This window comes from Achroia grisella, unplaced genomic scaffold (genome assembly GCF_030625045.1).
Source record: "Achroia grisella isolate CSIRO2021 unplaced genomic scaffold, CSIRO_AGI_Agris_v1 utg2471, whole genome shotgun sequence".
In the NCBI taxonomy this organism is placed as follows: domain Eukaryota; kingdom Metazoa; phylum Arthropoda; class Insecta; order Lepidoptera; family Pyralidae; genus Achroia; species Achroia grisella.
Genome location: NW_026712739.1, coordinates 124,884 through 145,006, shown reverse-complemented (window position 1 = coordinate 145,006; position 20,123 = coordinate 124,884). Strand labels below are relative to the sequence as shown.

The window sequence follows — 20,123 nt, the reverse complement described above, 5'->3', positions numbered from 1 at the left end:
TCAGCCCGATCCGTCCAGTGGTTTGGGCTGTGCGTTGATAGATCACTATGTCAGTCACCTTTGAGTTATATATATATATAGATATTTTGATTTTGATATAATATTTTTGAGGAATTTTTTATTATACATGTTGAATAAATCTCAAAACTTATAATTAACTACATTATATGGTAAATTCATAATTTACAATAAAAAGAAAATAAAAAAAAACTTTGAGGAATTTTTTTTTTATAAATTATCATATTATATTTCTGATGAAACAGATAATAAAAATACAATCACTACAACGGGAATATAAATATTAACAATTTTATAAACTTGGAAGTTTGTGAGTGCGGATGTATGTATGTTTGTTACTACATACTATCGCATTTATTTATTATAATATTATATATAGAGATAAAATCATAAACAAAATTCATTTGTGTTGGCTGTGCTCGCAGGTCAGTACGTAAATTGGCGGCGCTGACAGAACAAATACGGGAGGATCTGTAATAAAAAAAATACTATAAAAGACATACTCAATCATCATCAGCCCACTGCAGTCCACTGCTGGACATAGGCCTCTCCCAAGGCACGCCACTGGGCACGACCTTCAGCCATAATCAATAAAAAATATTATTTCAGAAACAAAAACATTAAAAAAAAATTAAATTCACGTTGCCAACTTTATTTTATAACATTCTAGATATTTATATGTATAAATATCTAGAATGTTATAAAATAAGGTCGTCGGTGAAGCTGTAAAGGCCGGCTGCGGCCTTTACAGCTTCACCGGACGATAGAGGGCGAGTGCAGATGGCACTCCAAACAAAGGAAGGACTTATGGAGCGGCTGAAGGACAACTCCCGCCTGATAGATACGACGTCATTCTGAGGGCACCGCTAGGGGTTCGAACCTCGGCTCAGGCCGTCATAATTTCGATCCCCGTTTGAATTGAACGGGGGATCGATCAGCGGGGACAATTATAATTGAAATTAAAATAAATAACTTTTTTATTATATTTATAGATGCCCTATGTCTATCATCCCGCCACTTAGAATTTGATGAAAAAACTGAAAACAGTATATTGAACAGTATGTTTTAATTTTGTTCGACGGTAAAAACTATAATTAAGTTAAAAACATTATAATAATGCAATTCGGTTTTAATTGCCGACCTCGGTGGTCTAGCGGCCTAGCACACCGCTACGACCGATGGTCGCGGGTACGATTCCTCGCACGGCACAAACATTTGTATTCATGAGTTTGATTGTTTGTATCGGTCTGGGCGATTTCTATGTATAATATGTATTTACGAAAAAAATATCTATGTATTTGTATCAGTTGTCTAGTACCCGTGATACAAGCTTTAGCTAGCTTAACTTGGGTCTAGATGGCGCTGTGTGAATTGTCCTGAGATTATTATTATTGTACAGTATTTATATATTACTCACCAATGCTGCTAACTCCGCTGATCTTTAAATTGTCCAAAGAATTACTCTGTTGCTCATGTGCTTTGCTGTGAAAAAAACATACAATGTATTAAAATCACTAGTATCAGGTTTTTTTTTTTTTTAAGGATGATAATAGAATGGTGGACTCGCCTGTGGTTTACGCTGGCGACCAAAAGATGAGCATGACAATGTATTAAAATCACGATAGTTTCCAGGGGGAACCGTATCATGGTTGGCAATGGGATTATTAGTCCACATTACTAACAATCCCCGTCCCCCCTCTAGTATCAGGTTGGTCAGGAGAGAAACACCTCAATGCCTACAATATTCACAATTACCTATCTCTTATTTGTTTTTATAATACTAGCTGTCCCGGCAAACGTTGTTTTGCCATATAAATTTATAACGCTATAAAAAATAGAGGTTGATGATAGAAGGGTGAAAATTTAGGATTGTATGTATTTTTGTATGTTGTATCATAAAAAAATAAAAAATAAAAATTTGTCGAAAAAAAAAATTTTTTTTTTGGGTGGACTACCCCTAACATTTAGGGGGATGAAAAATAGATGTTGGCCGATTCTCAGACCTACTCAATACGCTCCAAAATTTCAAGAGAATCGGCCAAGCCGTTTTGGAGGAGTATGGGAACGAAAACTGTGACACGAGAATTTTATATATAAGATAACCACTCCAACTTTTTCGCTCCAAAACTCCCGCTGCCTACGTTCAATCATCCGTCAATCTACCTGTCAATGTCACACAGATTACTTTGGCTCTGGCCTCTGACGTTCCGTTTCAGATTACATGATTATTGACTTTACCATTTTTAATTAATGGTACGTCACACGATAGTTAACAAATATATATTTGATTGCCTCGGTGGTTTATACCCGGTTAATAATTTAAATAATGTATATTAAACACGAAAGTTTAAAATTAACTACTGTCTCGGTGATGTAGTTTAGGATCTTACTTAGACACATCTCATATCGCGCATTCAACCTCCAGACGCTCCACACCGACGCCCCCGGTCGCCCCTCCGATTGATCCCCCATCCAATTCAACGGGGATCGATGTTACGACGGCCTGAGCCAAGGTTCGAACCCCTAGTGCCTTCAGACTAAAGTCGTATCCGTCAGGCGGGAGTTGGCCTTCAGCCGCTCCATAAGTCCTTCCGCGGGTTTTTTTTATGGATCATAATGTAATGGTGCACCCGCCTGCGCTAACGGTTTACGGTGGCGGCGCACCAGTGGAGGATGATAAGATGAACATGAGGTCAGGTCAGTTAGTCCATCGTGACAAATATATCACGATGGTTTCCGCAGGTTTGGAGTGTCTTCTGCACTCGCCCCCTAACGTCTGGTGAAGCTGTAAAGGCCAGCTGCGGCCAACAGCATTAGAGTAGTCCGGAAAAAAACCTTATTCGAAGGCCGCGGGTTCAACTTTAGTAACACATTAATATTCGTGTGTATTGGGTTGGATGTTGTATGGTGTTGTAATGTTGTTTTCTATGCGCCAAATAAAAATATTTTTCTTTCTTTCTTTCATTTAAAAACTCTTTAAAATTACACATTTTAAAGAGTTTTTAAATTGTGAATGATTGTATGAATGAATGTAACTTACCAATCGCGTAAATTATTCAGTGAATTCGACAGCGTACAACTCTGCACGGCAACGTTGTGTAAATCAGCCAATGAGCAAGCCTGCCTCAGTTTCGCAACCAGTTTGTGTTGTAAATTATGGCAGCGCGCGTTACATTCCGTCGCCTCACATTTCCCGCCTTCCGTAACGTCCACATTCGTTTTCGGAGCGTCGTTCTCGATTTGAATTTTTTGACAGCTACATCCAGAGTTGCCAGGTTGCGGTGTTTCTCCCAAATTAGTAGATTTTCCAATGCACGCGGGATTTTGTTGTAAATGACAACAGATTTGTTGTTTGTTCTCTTGATTGTGTAAAGAACGATGTATGTTTGGATCGGAACTGTAGTTTTGGCCGAATTTATCGGTGAAATGTACGGTTTTTTTTCTGTTCATAGCTGAGAGGCGATATTGCTGTTTGCGGTTGACCGCCGGCGAGATATTCGGAGATCTATTGGGAGAATTATAAGCTGATACCGAAACAGTTGGTTTCTTTATGGTATCTTTTATTTCGTATTCAGTTGCGATTGCTTCGAAAACCTGAAATGTGTATAAAATTATAGGAATTAAAGATTAATATGCTCCTAACGGTAATTTTAAGTTGTACAATATTTTGTTAAGTTACTATATGTTCGCGCCATTTATAAACATATCGAGTGGTATGGTATCATTCCCCATATCCTCATCCCTTTCCCGCGCACAGTATAATCAACTGAGGTCCCCTGACGACCTCGTCTACTAACGGTTGAGACCGAATGGTGACTGACATCTCATCCCGACCGCTCTGATTAAATTAATTAATATATTGACATTAAAATAAGTAACTTTGATTGTGTGCGTGGCTGTGTTAAATATAGTATTAATCGAGTGCAGCATCTGTGTAAGAATACACCCGCTCTACAGTCGCAGGTACGTACTGAGCATCCCCTTATTTCATTCCATACAGTCCACTTATGCGCAACCCCCCATTTCTTCACTATATGAATAAAATATATTTTCATAAAACGGCATTGCTATGTTTACTAGGTTATTGATATTTTGTTTTATAAGAAAAAAAGCACTTTTGAATAGTCATATTTTTTTATTCTGCCACTCATGCGGAATGTAAACTCATCACAAGAAGAACGAGCGAGAAACTTGTGTGTTGCTGTTGCTTTATTAAATAACCGTTCAGAATTAAAATTTTAAGAATTTTATGTGAATACAAACTATGACTTTTTTAAATAATTTTAATTTAAGCACTTTTGAATAGTCTTATCATTCTTTTAATCTACCGCTCATTAGGAAAGCTGTCAAGAAGAACGAGCAAGAATCTTGTGTGTTGCTCTTTTAAATAATCATTGTAACTTTACATTTCCAATTCGAAACAAGCGAACAAATCACCAACTAGCACTAATATATTAGGGTCAGATATTAAATACACAATAGGATTAAAACAGTCGTAGTGATTAGAGCAGACCAGTCCCTACAAGCCGCACTCGTTCACGAGTATGACGTATGAACCAGTCATCACAGCGCTCGACCATATTTTAGGGAGCCAAATAACCTGGCCCATCACGCCGCCACATGTCTGGACATGTTAGTGGGTGACGGAGATTTTGATGGTAATATTCCACATCCCGTGCCATTTTTGACGTCAAAATTCTTACCTGTTCGGCAACTAAATTCTTGGCATATGGTGATTCTTTGGGCGGTAACGCTTCTCTGCACAACGCGCACCGCTCCAGTCGGGTCCAGCATGCTGTGGATGAAATCATTTGATATTACATTACTTGATGAACTTAAATGTTTATTTTTGTTGTGTTAATATTTATTTCTTTAGTAAGTATAATTATAATACGGTATGGAAATACTTGTGGTAGATTTTTTAAAACATATAATGGCAACACTGTTAACTATATGACTATATTTTTTTGTAATTTACATTGTAAAACTTAAGTTGGGCTAAAAAGGACTTGTATCCAGAGCCGTAAAAAATATTAATAAAAAAAAATATCTTCCGACTAATATGAGTGACAAAATGAAAACATCTACTTACGGATATAAATTATATATATATTGAGTTTGACATTAAATTGTACTTACAATCCCTCACTTCGCATTGTGCAGTGCTAGAGGGCGGACGTATATTGTCTTCATAGTATTTAACTAAAATTATAGTAATGCAGTAACGGAGTCTCTAGAAGAGATCTATCAAGGCGTACACAATTCAAGGCCATATATAAATTTATTTCATCCACACTTTGAAAAATGTGATTGTTTTTAAGTTTTTTTTAATAAGTTCGTTACAACAGAGAAATGTCAGAAGAAACAGTTATTGTCAATCATAATTGACTTAAATGTTATAACGAACTTATTTAAAAATGCGCGCGACATTTTTTTATTTTTGTAATGCGCGCGATATAACTTCAGTTACTGTACGCGTTGGGGTAAAAAGGACTTGTATCCAGAGCCGTACAACATATTAATAAAAATGAAAAAATCTTGCAAATTGACGGAATGGAAACATCTATTTGTATATGTACATTGAGTTTGACATTACAGTGTACTTATAACAATTACAACTTCTCATGTATTTATAACTCCTCACTTCGCTTTGTGCAGTGCTAGAGAGCGGACGTATAATGTCTCATAGTATTTAATTAAAATTAAATACATAATTGATTAAAGTTCAGTTGTCTCGTTAAATACCTCAATTCTATATATTTTATTCAAAAACAAATTCAAATTCAAAAATTATTTATTATTCATGTAGGACATTTTAGCCGCTTATGAACGTCAAATTTTTACATTATAATTTTTTTCTCCTACCGTCCAGTTCGGTATATAGATCCAATTGCGAAGAACTGGCAAGAAACTCAATTGAATTTCTTTTTTTTAAAAGTCAGTTTCGTTTTTATTCCGTGATCTTTGGATATATTTGAGTTCTACGAATTATGTATGATAGTATCTTATAGTTCTTCTCGAAAATATGAATAATAAAAGCCGTTGAATACGTACATTATGGGGGAAAGGGATTGCTACTAATGGGAACTAGTAACCCCATTGCTAGCAATGTACCATGTTAGGTCGACCTCCACGCGGTTCCACAGCCATCGTGATAAATTCCTAGTGAATTTGTCACTATGTACTAACTGACCTGACCTCATATTCATCTTATCATCCTCCACTGGTGTATTGCACCATTTCATTATCATCCACAAACAAAAATACGTACATTCGCAGTATAGATGTGATCTGGCACAGGAGAGCGCCCTCGTGGCGGTGGACGCGCACACGCAGCACGACAGCGCGCGCAGCACGCCGCCCAGCGCGCGACGAGACCGCTCCCCGCGCGCGCCGCCGCCACAGCTCCACAGCAGCTGCGGCGGCACATGCACCGAGGGTCCCATACACTACACTACACTCACTCACGCGCCGCCGCCACAGCTCCACAGCAGCTGCGGCGGCACATGCACCGAGGGTCCCATACACTACACTACACTCACTCACGCGTCAAACGGGGATCGAAATTACATCAGCCTGAGCCGAGGGTCGAACCCCTAGCAGTGCCCTCAGCGCCGCCGCCACAGTATCCGTAAGGCGGGAGTTGTCCTTCAGCCGCTCCATAAGACCTTCCTTTGTTTGGAGTGCCATCTACACTCGCCCCCTATCGTCCGGTGAAGCTGTAAAGGCCAGCTGCGGCCAACAGCACTAGAGTAGCCCGAAAAAAACCTTACGTCAGGAGCCATACATCCCCACACACACAATACTCGTACATATACATACTAGCCCCCCCGGCAAACGTTGTTTTGCCATATAAATTAATAACGCTATAAAAAATAGGGGTTGATCCTAGAGGCTGAAAATTTAATTGTATGTATTTTTTGTTTGGATGCATAAAAAAATAGAAACTAAAAATTTCGTCTAAAAAATAACATTTAAAGGCCAGCTGCGGCCAACATTTAGGGTAGCCCGAAAAAAGATGTTGGCCTTCTCAGACCTACTCAATACACCACACACACAATGAAGTCTTCCACGAATAACATGCATGTATTTAAAAAAATGCATCTATATATTTATCAGTTATCTCATCAGTACCCATAACACAAACTCTCCATATCCTTATATAAAAGCTTACCTCGGGGTCGTCTCTCGGGTCCACACCACAGTTCCAAACTAGTAAAGACACCCCGTGGCCTGCACCGTCTCCTCTGATTAGTCCAGCTACTTGACCCACCTGAAAATAGAAAAATTATTCAAATAAACTTAATACAAGCAATTTTGAATAGTCACATGTTATTCTACCACTCAATCGGAACTAAGACTCATCACAAGAAGGATGAGCAAGAAACTTGTGTGTTGTTCTTTTGAATAGATGTTAAGGCTGGTGCCCCTCTAGCGTATACCGTTAACGAAGGCGGGTGCACCATTATATTATAATACAATAAAAAAATCTGACTATTTATTTAAAAGGGCAGCACGCAAGTTTCATACTCCTTCTTCTTGTGATGAGACAGCTTTCCGAATGAGCGGTAGATTGAAAAAAATTGCTAGCCTTTAACAAGAATAGATTAGAATAGAAAATCATTTATTCAGATAAACTTACATTGAAGCACTTTTGAATAGTCATCACATTTTTTTAATCTACCGCTCATTCGGAAATCTGTCTCATCACAAGAAGATCGAGCAAGAAACTTGCGTGTTGCTCCTTTAAATAATTTTATTCTTACTTTACATTTTTAAGTTGAAGTGTGTGAATACAAACTACCGATTGGCACTAATTCAATTAAAAACTCAAATAGAAAAAATATTAAAATATTTTTTTTTATTTTTTTTTTATTTTTTTTTTAGAAAAAATATTAAGTAACAAGGAAGAAGGGCTATTCTTGAATGCTTCAATATCGTATCGGTTTTATGTGTATATAAATATATACATACGGGTAACCCGAGGAGATCCTTTCCATCAGCTTGCAGTAAGCAATCGCCAGTTTTCAGGCCGGCCATGTCAGCTCGAGCTCCTGGCGTCACCTCCCGAACCTGGTGGATGGGGATTGTTAGTAATGTGAAACAACTCCATTACTCCATGATGGCCTGGTCTAGCACACTGCCTTACTTCCGTGGTGGAAGATGATAGGATGAGCATGAGGTCAGGTCAGTTAGGACATCGTGACAAATTCAACAAGATGGTTTTCAAAGGGAACCAGGTAGATCATAACAATAATCTCAGAACCATCCACACAGCGCCATCTAGTCCCAAGATAAGCTAGCTAAAACTTATGTTATGGGTACTAGACAACTGATACAAATACATAAATATTTAAAAAACACCCAGACCTATACAAAAATCGTATTCACCAATATAAATGTTTGTACCTTGCGAGTAACCAAACTCGCGACCAGCGGAAATAAAGCGGTGTGCTAAACCGCTGGACCACCGGGGCCGTCACAACAACAAAGGTTTATTCTATTCTGTTCTGTTCTGTTCTATTCTATTACTTACTCTAACATCAGCTTGACAGTTTGCTCGTCCAATAATATTTAAAAAAAAATATGAATATTTACCCAAGGATAAGGATCCCATAGTGTCCTGGTGAGCCTAAACCCCAGACCTTCACCCTCATCTTCAGGCAGGTTCAACTGTAATATCAAATATAATTTTTATTTTTTCAACGTATTTTTTATTTTATTTTGATTTAACACTGAAAAATGCATGCAACCTAAATATTCACCCTTCTAGCATCAACTCTTAATTTTTTAGTAGCGATTTTAATTTATATGGCGAAACAACGTTTTCGGGAAAGCTAGTAATTATATTTTTGTGGCGAATTTATTGTTATCGCGCGGCAACACCGTTGCCTAATTATGACGTTTTCCAAGGCCGTAAAATACTTAATAAAAAAAAAATAATAATTATGACGTTGACGTTGTTATTTGTATTTGTAGAATGTAATTGTTTGGCTGAAAGGAGATTTCCAAGGCAGTAAAATACTTAATATAAAAAAATTAAAAAATAATTATGACGTTGAGAAGAAATAACATACTCTTCTTTTTTCTAATGATCCTATTATTTATAAAATTTTAGCTGAATTTATATATTTAAATAGTATTAAAATTTAATATGTGTTCCGTATTGTATGTATATTATTTGTAAATATCGTATCCTATATAATTTCCTAACCTAATCCTTATCCCTATGCTACAAAATTTTCGTTGCTAGATATAAATTAATGACGTTTCCCCGTTTTGTTTTTGGCGAAATACCCTAAAATCGGGGTGAATGCCATACCACAAGAGAAAAAAAAAAAAGAAAAGAAATAACATAGAGATGTGCTAACTCGTAATAAATATGACTCGAGTGAACTCGAGCACAGTAAGCAGGCATTTGGGGTTGCCCGTACAAAATATGTATACCACAGATAATATAATATTACATAATGTATATAGTCACGAGTGGTTTCTATTCACCTCCCTTTTCCTGGTGCTGTTGCTACAGGAACATACAAATAATAGCGGCCCAATCGTAGCCGCTAAATATATAATGAATCCGTTTGTTTTTGTGGATGTTGAAGTGTTGATTATGAGGACTGGTTTGTTACAACCACTGATTAGACTTTTCCTTTTGCAATACCATATGGTCAGTCTATTCTCCCAAATTTGAATTTAAAAATGAATCTGAATTATTGTAAACATATATGACATTTATTTGAAAATAACACGAGCCGAGTTGCTTGTCAGTTCTCATCTCGAAATCATTCCTAACTGACAGTAGTTTTGACATATCATAAAAATCTGTAATAGACCTACATGAATAAAGTTAAAAAATATATTACAACCTTATTATTAGTACGAAATATTTTTATCGTTAGTAAATATAGAAATTATTTTAATGGCAATACCAAATCCCGCCAAAATGAAATCAATGTTTCATATATGGGATGTTAGGGAGCGCTGTAACTGAAACTATCGGATACCCGATATAAAAAAATATTCGTTACCGTAACCGAATCCGAAATAAAAGTTTCGGATAATATCGGATAGGGGCGGAGCCTAATAGCAACACGATATGTAACTATTTTATTAGCTATTTGTATTTTACTTATGAAATTTCTTAAAAAATTTAAATTCGTAACCGAAATTATCCGAAACTAACGGATAATCCGAAATAATTTCATATCCGTATCCGTATCCGGTATAATAATCATTCCTATATCCGAAACCTATCCGTATCCAAAATTTCATATCCATAACATCCTTGGTTACAAGGTTCATAGACAATAAAATTGTTATTATATTATATTTTTTAATTTTATAGTTCATTGTTATAGTTTTTTTTTATATCTTTACTGTAATAATGGAGTAACTCTATATAAATAAAATATGAATAAAAAATAATCTTAGTGTAGAAACTAAAACAAAAAGCAAATAAATTCAAATTCAAAAATCATTTATTCATGTAGGACATTTTAGCCGCTTATGAATGTCAAATTTTTACATTATAATTTTATTTTTTTCCCTACCGTCCAGTTCGGTATATAGATCCAATTGAGAAGAACTGGCAAGAAACTCAATTGAATTACTTTTTTTTTTTAAGTCAGTTTATTTACAATGTATATTTATATAGGTGTCTATGTCTAACATTAAATGAAAATCCCATGCATGAACAACTATTGCCATGCACACTCGTCATTTAAGTAATCGTTTAGTGAGTAATAGGCTTTGCTCAGTAAATATGATTTAACAGATGTTTTGAATTTATTTAAGGGTAATTCCAATATATCCTTTGGTATCTTATTGTAAATTTTTATACCTATTCCCATAAAAGACCTATTAACTTTTTCTTCTTGGCATGAACTTGAATTTATGGAAAATTAAGGGTAATGTTATTAAAAAACGCATCTCAATATATGCTAAGTTTATTAAGTTGATTATTTTGTGTACAAATAATGTAAAACAATGTAGGTATGTAAAAACAAACTCACCACGACCAGTCTAACGCCCGTTGTGTATTCCGGCTCACTTCCGCTTCCGGATGTCTCCACAGTAACATTGTCCATCTGTTTATAAAACAAAATTTATATATTACATAATCTGTATTATACAATATGTATATATGTATATTATCAGACCCGGCCTCTCTCAGGATTGCTGTGTCTAAGGTTCTTGAGTAAAATAATATTGCGACTATAAATTGAAATGTAAGGTATCCTATCTTTCAAGTTGCATCAAATTGCACACAATGTGAAAATCAAATTTGACTATTGTATTAATTTTTTTATACATATTTAGTAGGTCTGAGAATTGGCTACTATCTATTTTTCATAACCCTAAGATAAGAGTTGCCCATCCTTAACATTTTTTTAATTTTTGCACAAAATTTTTATTTTCTATTTTTATAATGAGGCATTAAAAAATTTTAAAATACATGTAATCCTAAATTTTCACGTTTCAATCACCAACCCCTATTATTAAACTAACTTTATCTAAATAACTTTAAAAAAAGTGTTTCTTATCGACTACCTATTAATTGACTTATATAAACGTTTAAACAGAAATTGCGGGAACATTATTTAAATTTGTAACTTTTGTCTTTCTACCTTTTACACATCTTTCTGTTATTTCTCTATAGTTCTCTATATATTATTTTTTTACTTTCAAATTTGAGGCTGTACTTTAATTTAATTATCAGATCATTATTTATTTATTTATATATAATATTTATATATCTATGTTTATATTTATACATATATTTATGTATGTTTATTATTTTTATTGAAATTTATATTTAAAATATTTTGCTTTATATTTATATATCTTTTTTGACATTTCTCATTTATATCAGTGCACCGCCAACAATATTTCTCTGCACAACTCATGGTTGCCTGGTAGATAACGCCGCATGGTGTTAAGTCCGCCATATGTACACATTGTTTTTGTGCATTCAAGTTAAATAAATAAATAAATAAACCAATGTCCCGTTTTCCGTCAAAGAATAAATTATCACGTTAGTCAAATTGAAGTTTCTGATCTCATACACAGAAAAAGAAAAAATGTTAGTTACTGAGTAACGGTTGTTTGAGACAGAATGAATAGAATAGAATAGAATAGAAATCATTTATTCAAATAAACTTACAATGAAGCATTTTTGAATAGTCATCACATTTTTTTTAATCTACCGCTCTCATCACAAGAAGAACGAACAAGAAACTTGTGTGTTGATCTTTTGAATAATTTTATTATTACTTTACATATGTAAGTTGAAGTGTGTGAATACAAACTATCAATTAGCACTAATTCAATTAAATACTCAAATAGAAAAAATAAAAGTAAATAGATCAATATAGGATTTGAATTTATTTTTCCCAACAATTTCCGACTCTTCCTGATCCTGTAATCCTATTTCTAAATTACTACTGATTTTTTAAAATGCGTCGATTTCTTAAAAAAAAATAAAAACTAGAAAATGGCTAATGGCAACACAAACCGCCGGAGCCAAAAAAGAAAAAAGATTTCAATTGCCTCTCTGTCAGATTTAGTGCAGTTTCTGGCAGTTTATTATAAAACCTTACACAATTACCATAGAATGAATTACTGACTTTGTGCAGACGGCATTTAAGTAAAATTAGCTTATTTTTATTGCGTAAGTTTCTATTTGTACAGTCTTTAAGTTTTTTAAAACTCTCTAAATTCTTCCGTGTATACATGATATTTTCATAAATGTATTGTGAAGTAACGGTGAGGATATTTGATTCTTTAAAGCACTGACGTAATGACTCTCTTGAACCCATACCATAAATAGAACGTATGGCTCTCTTTTGTGAAATAAATATAGTATTTATAATATATGAAATTTTACATTCCACACCGACTAGGTTTGTCTCTAATAAATCACCAAACAATTAATATTTAACGAATTTGACATAATTTTAACATTCGTAACAAATATATGACAGTTTTATAAAAATAAGTTTTATTACATTTTATAATAATAATAAATGTATAATATGTAACTATGAACGAAGGACTGTATATATATATGGGGCTGATAGATATAATTATGCCAACACGGGTTTTAGGAAGCAATAATATAATATTACTAGCTGACCCGGCAAAAGTTGTTTTGCCTTAAAATAAAAAAAAATTTAGTGGTGGACTAACCCTAACATTTAGGGGGATGAAAAATACATGTTGGCCGATTCTCAGACCTACTCCATACGCTCACAAAATTTCATGAGAATCGGTCAAGCCGTTCGGAGGAGTATGGGAACGAAAACTGTGACACGAGAATTTTATATATAAGATGTACAAAAGTATAATAGTTAGTTGAACAAGAAAGACAATGACATATATATTTTTCTATATAAAATAATAGACAAAATACATAAATAATATACAAAGAGGTGCGTCGTGCACAGTAACTTTAATTAAATTGTATAAATAATAATAAAATGGTATATACGGATAGCAATCTCCCAAAACGCACCGTTGGGTTGCCAGCACGCTATCGCTAGTTTCCGGACACAGAGTAGCCTACGTCCGGTATCTATTAATAGACAACTCGTTAATTGTCTATTAAGACTAAAAGTGAGAGCTATCATCATTGCCTTGCCTTTATCCCATTATTTGTGGTCGGCGCAGTATGTCATTCTCTTCCACTGCTCTCTATCAATCGTCATATCTGAACATACTCTTCTTTTATTCATATCATCTTTCACACAATCCATCCATCTTTTCTTAGGGCGTCCCCTCCCTTTACATCCATCCACATTCATATTATACACTTTCCATAAGACATGGTCCTCATTCCTCCGCATAACATGCCCATACCAGCTCAATCTGTTACCTCGCAACTTTTCTATAACCGGCGCAACTTTCAAACTTCCTCGTATATACACATTCCTTATTCTGTCACTCCCGGTGACCCCACACATCCATCTTATCACTCGCATTTCTGCCACATGCACACGCCTTTCGTCCATCCCCTTTACGGCCCAACATTCAGATCCATACAAAATGACAGGTCTTATGATAGATTTATAAACTTTACCCTTTAGTTTCAAGGCCATTCGGGAGTCGCATATCGTTCCCGAGACCTGCCGCCATTTCATCCATCCCGCACTAATTCTGTGCCTTACATCGCGGTCTATGTCGGCATTGTTCTGAATACTGAACCGAGGCATCGAAAATAAAAGTGAGAGCTATATAATATAAGTAACCATACCATCTATTATGTACTTTTTTATTTTTTTATTGGGTTGTTAGGCCTATTGTCAGATGTTTGTATCACCTGTAGCACTGCGACCTACATAGATCTATTGTACTCGCCCTTTTCAAAGTTCGCTACCTAGACCCGTCAGGGACAAGAATTGAAGGATATTCTTAGGAGCGATGGTTTTTATCTCCTCGGGATATTACGTACTACTTTTATAACAAACAAATAAATTTCATATCATTTCAATAACATTAAAAAATCATCAAGTGTACCGTCCCAATCATAAATTGTGCATTTTTTATTCGCTTACCGCGCGTAATGTTTGGAGCGGTCACAATCGTAAGTTGGTTTGCGCGGTGAACCCACGCATGCACTTGGCTTGACATACGCGCGGTCTGTCGTCTCGCAAATCGTGATATTACCGAATAACCAGGATAAATCCAGGAGAATACTCTTCGAAGCATCTCGTTGAAATTAAGGTGGAACCAGAACGTCGCACAAGACTCCATCCAAGTAAGTGCACGTATCCTTCTTATTTATTGTGATCGCTCCTGCAGTGATACCAGAGTGTGGCAGACGATCGAATTCCACCGCCTCACGGTGTCTGCTACATCAAGTATACACTATTTACTTTAGTTATTTACTTTTTTACACGATGGCAACCCTCACATTGCCTTTGCTAAAAAAACAATACATTAATTGAAAAATCATTACGTAATTAAACATATATAATAATTGTACCTACAAATTGAAACTTTGCACACATCTTACGAGGTTATTGTACGGATATCTACCACATATTGTTAACAGCTTATTGTTTACCTACATTTGGCAAATAAAGTATTATCATTATTTTACAAAAATTCTCATCTCCCCTCTTAAGGAGAGGAGATGGCACCTTATCCCCGGCAGAAGCACAGTCGGGGTTCAGAGCCCCAGGGAGAGAAACCGGCGTACAATGCGGGCAGAATCTAAGAGCACCGCTTTCTGCATCTTTCCCGGGAGTGAGCCGCCTCGAAATCCCAACCGTCTGAGATGTTGCTCCAGACTGGTTGGGATATGACCGTTCACCGATATAACGATTGGAATGATTTCGGTGGACATCACCCCCCACATTTCGGTCTCCTCATGAGCCAGGTTATTATTATTATTGTAAGCATGGGCGAGCGTAAGAGTTTTGCTTACTTTTGCTGACAACGCGGATGGTTTGGTAAATGCAAATATTCTCACCATTACTTCTCAATTTATATATTCAAATATCCTATATGTTCATAAAAATCTTGACTTATTTCCAAAAAAACAGCGATATTTATAATATTAATACTAGATTTAAAGACAAACTTGCTGTCCCCAAATATCATTTAGAAAAAATCAATAGGTCTTTTATGGGAATAGGTATAAAATTTTACAATAAGATACCAAAGGATATGTTGGAATTACCCTTAAATAAATTCAAAACATCTGTTAAATCATATTTACTGAGCAAGGCCTATTACTCACTAAACGATTACTTGAATGACGAGCGTGCATGGCAATAGTTGTTCATGTACTGAATTTTCATTTAATGTTAGACATAGACACCTATATAAATATACATTGTAAATAAACTGGCTTTAAAAAAAAAGTACTTCAATTGAGTTTCTTGCCAGTTCTTCTCAATTGGATCTATATACCGAACTGGACGGTAGGGAAAAATAAAATTATAATGTAAAAATTTGACGTTCATAAGAGGCTAAAATGTCCTACATGAATAAATGATTTTTGAATTTTGAATGTCAGTTTACATTCTACACCTACTAGCTTTGTCTCTAATAAATCATATGCCACAACATATTTTTAAACATACGATAGGTCCGGAATTATATATCACCAAACAATCAGACTAACATTAAAAAATCATCAAAAACACATTATTGCCAGACATTTTGTTCAAATTATATTCTACTAGCTTTTACCCGCGGCTTCGCTCGCATTGAATCCATTAAATGGGTATCGGAGACAACGGCGGATGGTCTTACACCATGACCCCTGGACCCCTTTTATAATATTAGTAAAAACTTGTAACTCTAGTACAACTGTCTACTACAAAAGTACTTATACAAAAAAAAATATCCTTTTCAACATATATTTTAGTCACAGCCTCACTCGGTTGATTGAAACATCCTTAATGTTAGCCAGAGGACATTTATTATTTTTTTCTTATGTATATTACTTTATTAAACTTTACGATTAACACTCCGGTTACGGTAAACACCGTTAACAAACACTTCAACAGTCGCTTTATTGACACACCAGTAAGGCTAGACACATATTTGAATATTACTTCTTAAACTTTCCAAATGACTCTCCGGTCATAGAAAACACCGTTAACAAACACAAAACCCGGAAATCTACAACTAATCGGATACTTAATATACAATTAACTAGTTACGCTATACTTTGCGAAAACTTAATTACTTTAAAACCTGTTCAATAATAACAAAATAATTTTCCTTACCGTCACTTAATAAAAAAATATATACACATATATATTAACACACAATCGAGTTACGCGAGAGATAATTCAACACTGTCGATTAATACCAATTAGTGATGTACGTTGATTAATAATATTATCGATAAAATTCCATTTAAGGTCGATAAAATTTGTCTATAAGGTAGGAACATCTAAAATTATACCTCGGTAGTCTAGCGGTCTAGCACACTGCTTTATGTCTGATGGTCGCGTGTTCGATTTCTCGCACGGCACAAAGATTTGTATTCATGAGTATGATCGTTTGTATCGGTCTGTGTATTTTCTATGTATTAAATATTCATCCCCTATTTTATCTCCTATATTATTCAGCATTTGCCGCGGCTTCGCTCGCGTTAATTTATCCCCTTAGGGGTGGAATTTATAAAATCCTTTCTTAGGGGATGTAGCTTTCCCTAGCTCTCTTAGGGGATGTAGCTAGACGTCATAGTAGCTTTATGTATGCAAAATCTCAGCCCGATCGGTTTAAAATTGACAAAGTTTGATACAAACTTTCATCCCCTATTTTATCCGCTTGGGGGTAGAATTAATCAAAACCCTTTCTTAGCAGATGCCTACGTCATAACATCTACCTGCATGCCAAATTTCAGCCCGATCCGTCCAGTGGTTTGGGCTGTGCATTGATAAATCACTATGTCAGTCACCCTTGAGTTATATATATTTAGATTTTCTTTTAACAACATATTTTTGGGATGGTGAGGCAAAGAATTGTAATAAATCTGCTTACGTAATTGAACGGCCTCAAAGTATCGATATTGTAACTATCGACATGTGTACATCGTTATAATACCGGTTCACCTCACCCAGCAGTCAACAGCTGACCTACAATGTGTCGCAATCAAACCAATCACAATTGCAAGGCTGCGATCAAGGTTGATTTTTGGGTAGCTTCATGTCGTCAGTTAAATAGAAAAATGGCAATATTAAAAATGTACATTTTTTATAAGATTTTCGAGGGTGGTGCAGAGAATAATTGAAATATAATAAATGTTTTAAACAGAATGTTTTAAAATAATAATATATGCAAATATTATATTATACATATATACAAATAATTATATACACATATATATATAAAATAAATATATACTAGGCACAGAAGTTTTTGTTTTAATAATAATAAAAAACAATGGCACAGTTCGCTACCTAGACCCGTCAGGGACAAGAATTGAAGGATATTCTTAGGAGCGATGGTTTTTATCTCCTTAGTAAACTTTCCAAAGGAGATATTTCGTTTATGCATGAGTGGTCTACAACCACGTAGGATGTGTAGTGGCGTTTCCTCTTCAGTTTGACTTACAATTTTTAATTAAGTTCTGGATCTAATCTATACATATAAATAAAATTGGAGTGTCTGTTTGTAATATTGAAATAACCGTGTTTTACTACATGCATATGAATATAAATACGGTACATACACGAAAATAATATTTTTTACAATTTTTGTCTGTCTGTTTCTTCCGGCTAATCTCTTAAATGGCTGGACCGATTTTGAAGGAACTTTTATTGGCAGGTAGCTGATGTAATAAGGCGTAACATAGGTTACTTTTATTTTCATTACCTATGTACGCTTAAATCTTTAACGCAATGGATTTTGAAGCGGTTTTTTTAATAGATAAAGCGATTCTAGAGGAAGATTTATATATATAATACATGTACACCCGGGCGAAGCCGGGGCGAGTAGTTAGTAGAAAAATAAAGTTAAATTCCGGACGAAGTCACGGGTACAGCTAGTTAATAATAAAAACAAACCGATAAACTTGCATAACTTTATTCACTCTCACAAATATACAATTATGTAATAAAAAATATTTATACTAAAGTAAATATCTATACATATATCTAAATTAATATTTACATTATTTAACTTATTTATATATGATACAAATTGTTATTATTACCGGTACAGACTTTGTTCAAACTCGTCTGCGTGTTTACCTCAGTCTCACCTATTTCGGTCAAGCAGCTTGCTTTGTAAGTTTCGGTTGTACCCTACAACCGAAACTTACAAAGCAAATTAGGAAGTGAAATTATAGGATGTAATAATCATGTATTTTATAAAAGCACTAGCTTTTGCTCGCGGCTTCGCTCGCGTTAATTTATCCCCTTAGGGGTGGAATTTCAAGGTCATGACCCCCATGACCCCTGGATTCGCCGTTGACCACAAATATTCAGTGCGGAAACCTGACCACCGCTATCTATGTACTTATATCAGTTGTCTAGTACCCATAACACAATCTCTGCTTAGCTTAGGACTAGATGGCGCTGTGTTAATTGTCCTGAATTATTATTATAATTCAATAGTCTGATGTAAGTATATTAAATTAATGAAATTTATTATGAAGTATGGTATTTATTCCCACCAAATGTACCTCCAGAAGGGATTCTCCCCTAGCAGCACTGTTAAGGACTCGCGTTTGTTCCCCATTCGTCCTATTATTCACTAGTCTGGTGTAGATATACTAAGTGAATACAATTTATTATGAAGTGTGGTATTTATTCCCACCAAATGTACCTCCAGAAGGGATTCTCTCCTAGCAGCATTGTTAAGGACTCGCGTTTGTTCCCCATTCGTCCTATTATTCACTAGTCTGGTGTAGATATACTAAGTGAATACAATTTATTATGAAGTGTGGTATTTATTCCCACCAAATTTCCCCCAGAAGGGATTTTTCCCTAGCATTACAGTTCAGGAACCCCATTCATGCTATTATTCTATAGCTTGGTATATGTATATTAAGTTAATACAATTTATTATGAAGTGTGGTATTTATTCATAAAAGTCAATAGGATTTTTCCCTAGGTATAAAAATTCTGTAACATCCAAAGGATATGTTTGAATTCTATTAAATTCAAAACATCTGATATATGTATACTAAGTTAATTTAACTTATTATGAAGTGTGGTATTATCATGTTTGGGATTTTCATTTTATGTTCAGACATAGCACCTATTAAATGCATATATGTAAATAAACTTAATTTAAAAAAAAGTGTGGTATTATTTCCCTTGCCAGTTCTTCCCCCCAGAGGGGATTATACCGAAGCATTACGGTTCAGGAAAAAATTATAATGTAAAACTTGACGTTCATAAGCGGCTAAAATGTCCTACATGAATAAATGATTTTTGAATTTTGAAAAATTCCCTCCAAATTAGCTTCCAACCATCCAAATAGGTATAAAAATTTACAATAAGATACCAAAGGATATATTGGAATTACCCTTAAATAAAAGTTCAAAACATTGTGTTAAATCATTCAATTTATCATGAACTGTGGTATAAACGAATTACTTGAAGTGGCAATGCAGGCATGGCAATAGTTTTCAT

General features: G+C 34.9%; 1 protein-coding gene across 1 annotated transcript; it reads right to left on the bottom strand.

The window, feature by feature from the left end:
• Positions 1-364: 364 nt before the first annotated feature.
• LOC131842776 (uncharacterized) lies at positions 365-16,808 on the bottom strand. The gene is made up of 10 exons (XM_059191343.1): positions 16,761-16,808; positions 11,034-11,108; positions 8,617-8,691; positions 7,993-8,091; positions 7,193-7,291; positions 6,290-6,434; positions 4,722-4,813; positions 3,059-3,612; positions 1,436-1,500; positions 365-489 (listed from the first exon to the last, which is right to left on the bottom strand). The coding sequence occupies exons 2-10, from the start codon at positions 11,106-11,108 to the stop codon at positions 419-421; spliced, it is 1,275 nt and encodes a 424-aa protein (XP_059047326.1). The 5' UTR covers positions 16,761-16,808; the 3' UTR covers positions 365-418.
• Positions 16,809-20,123: the final 3,315 nt, after the last annotated feature.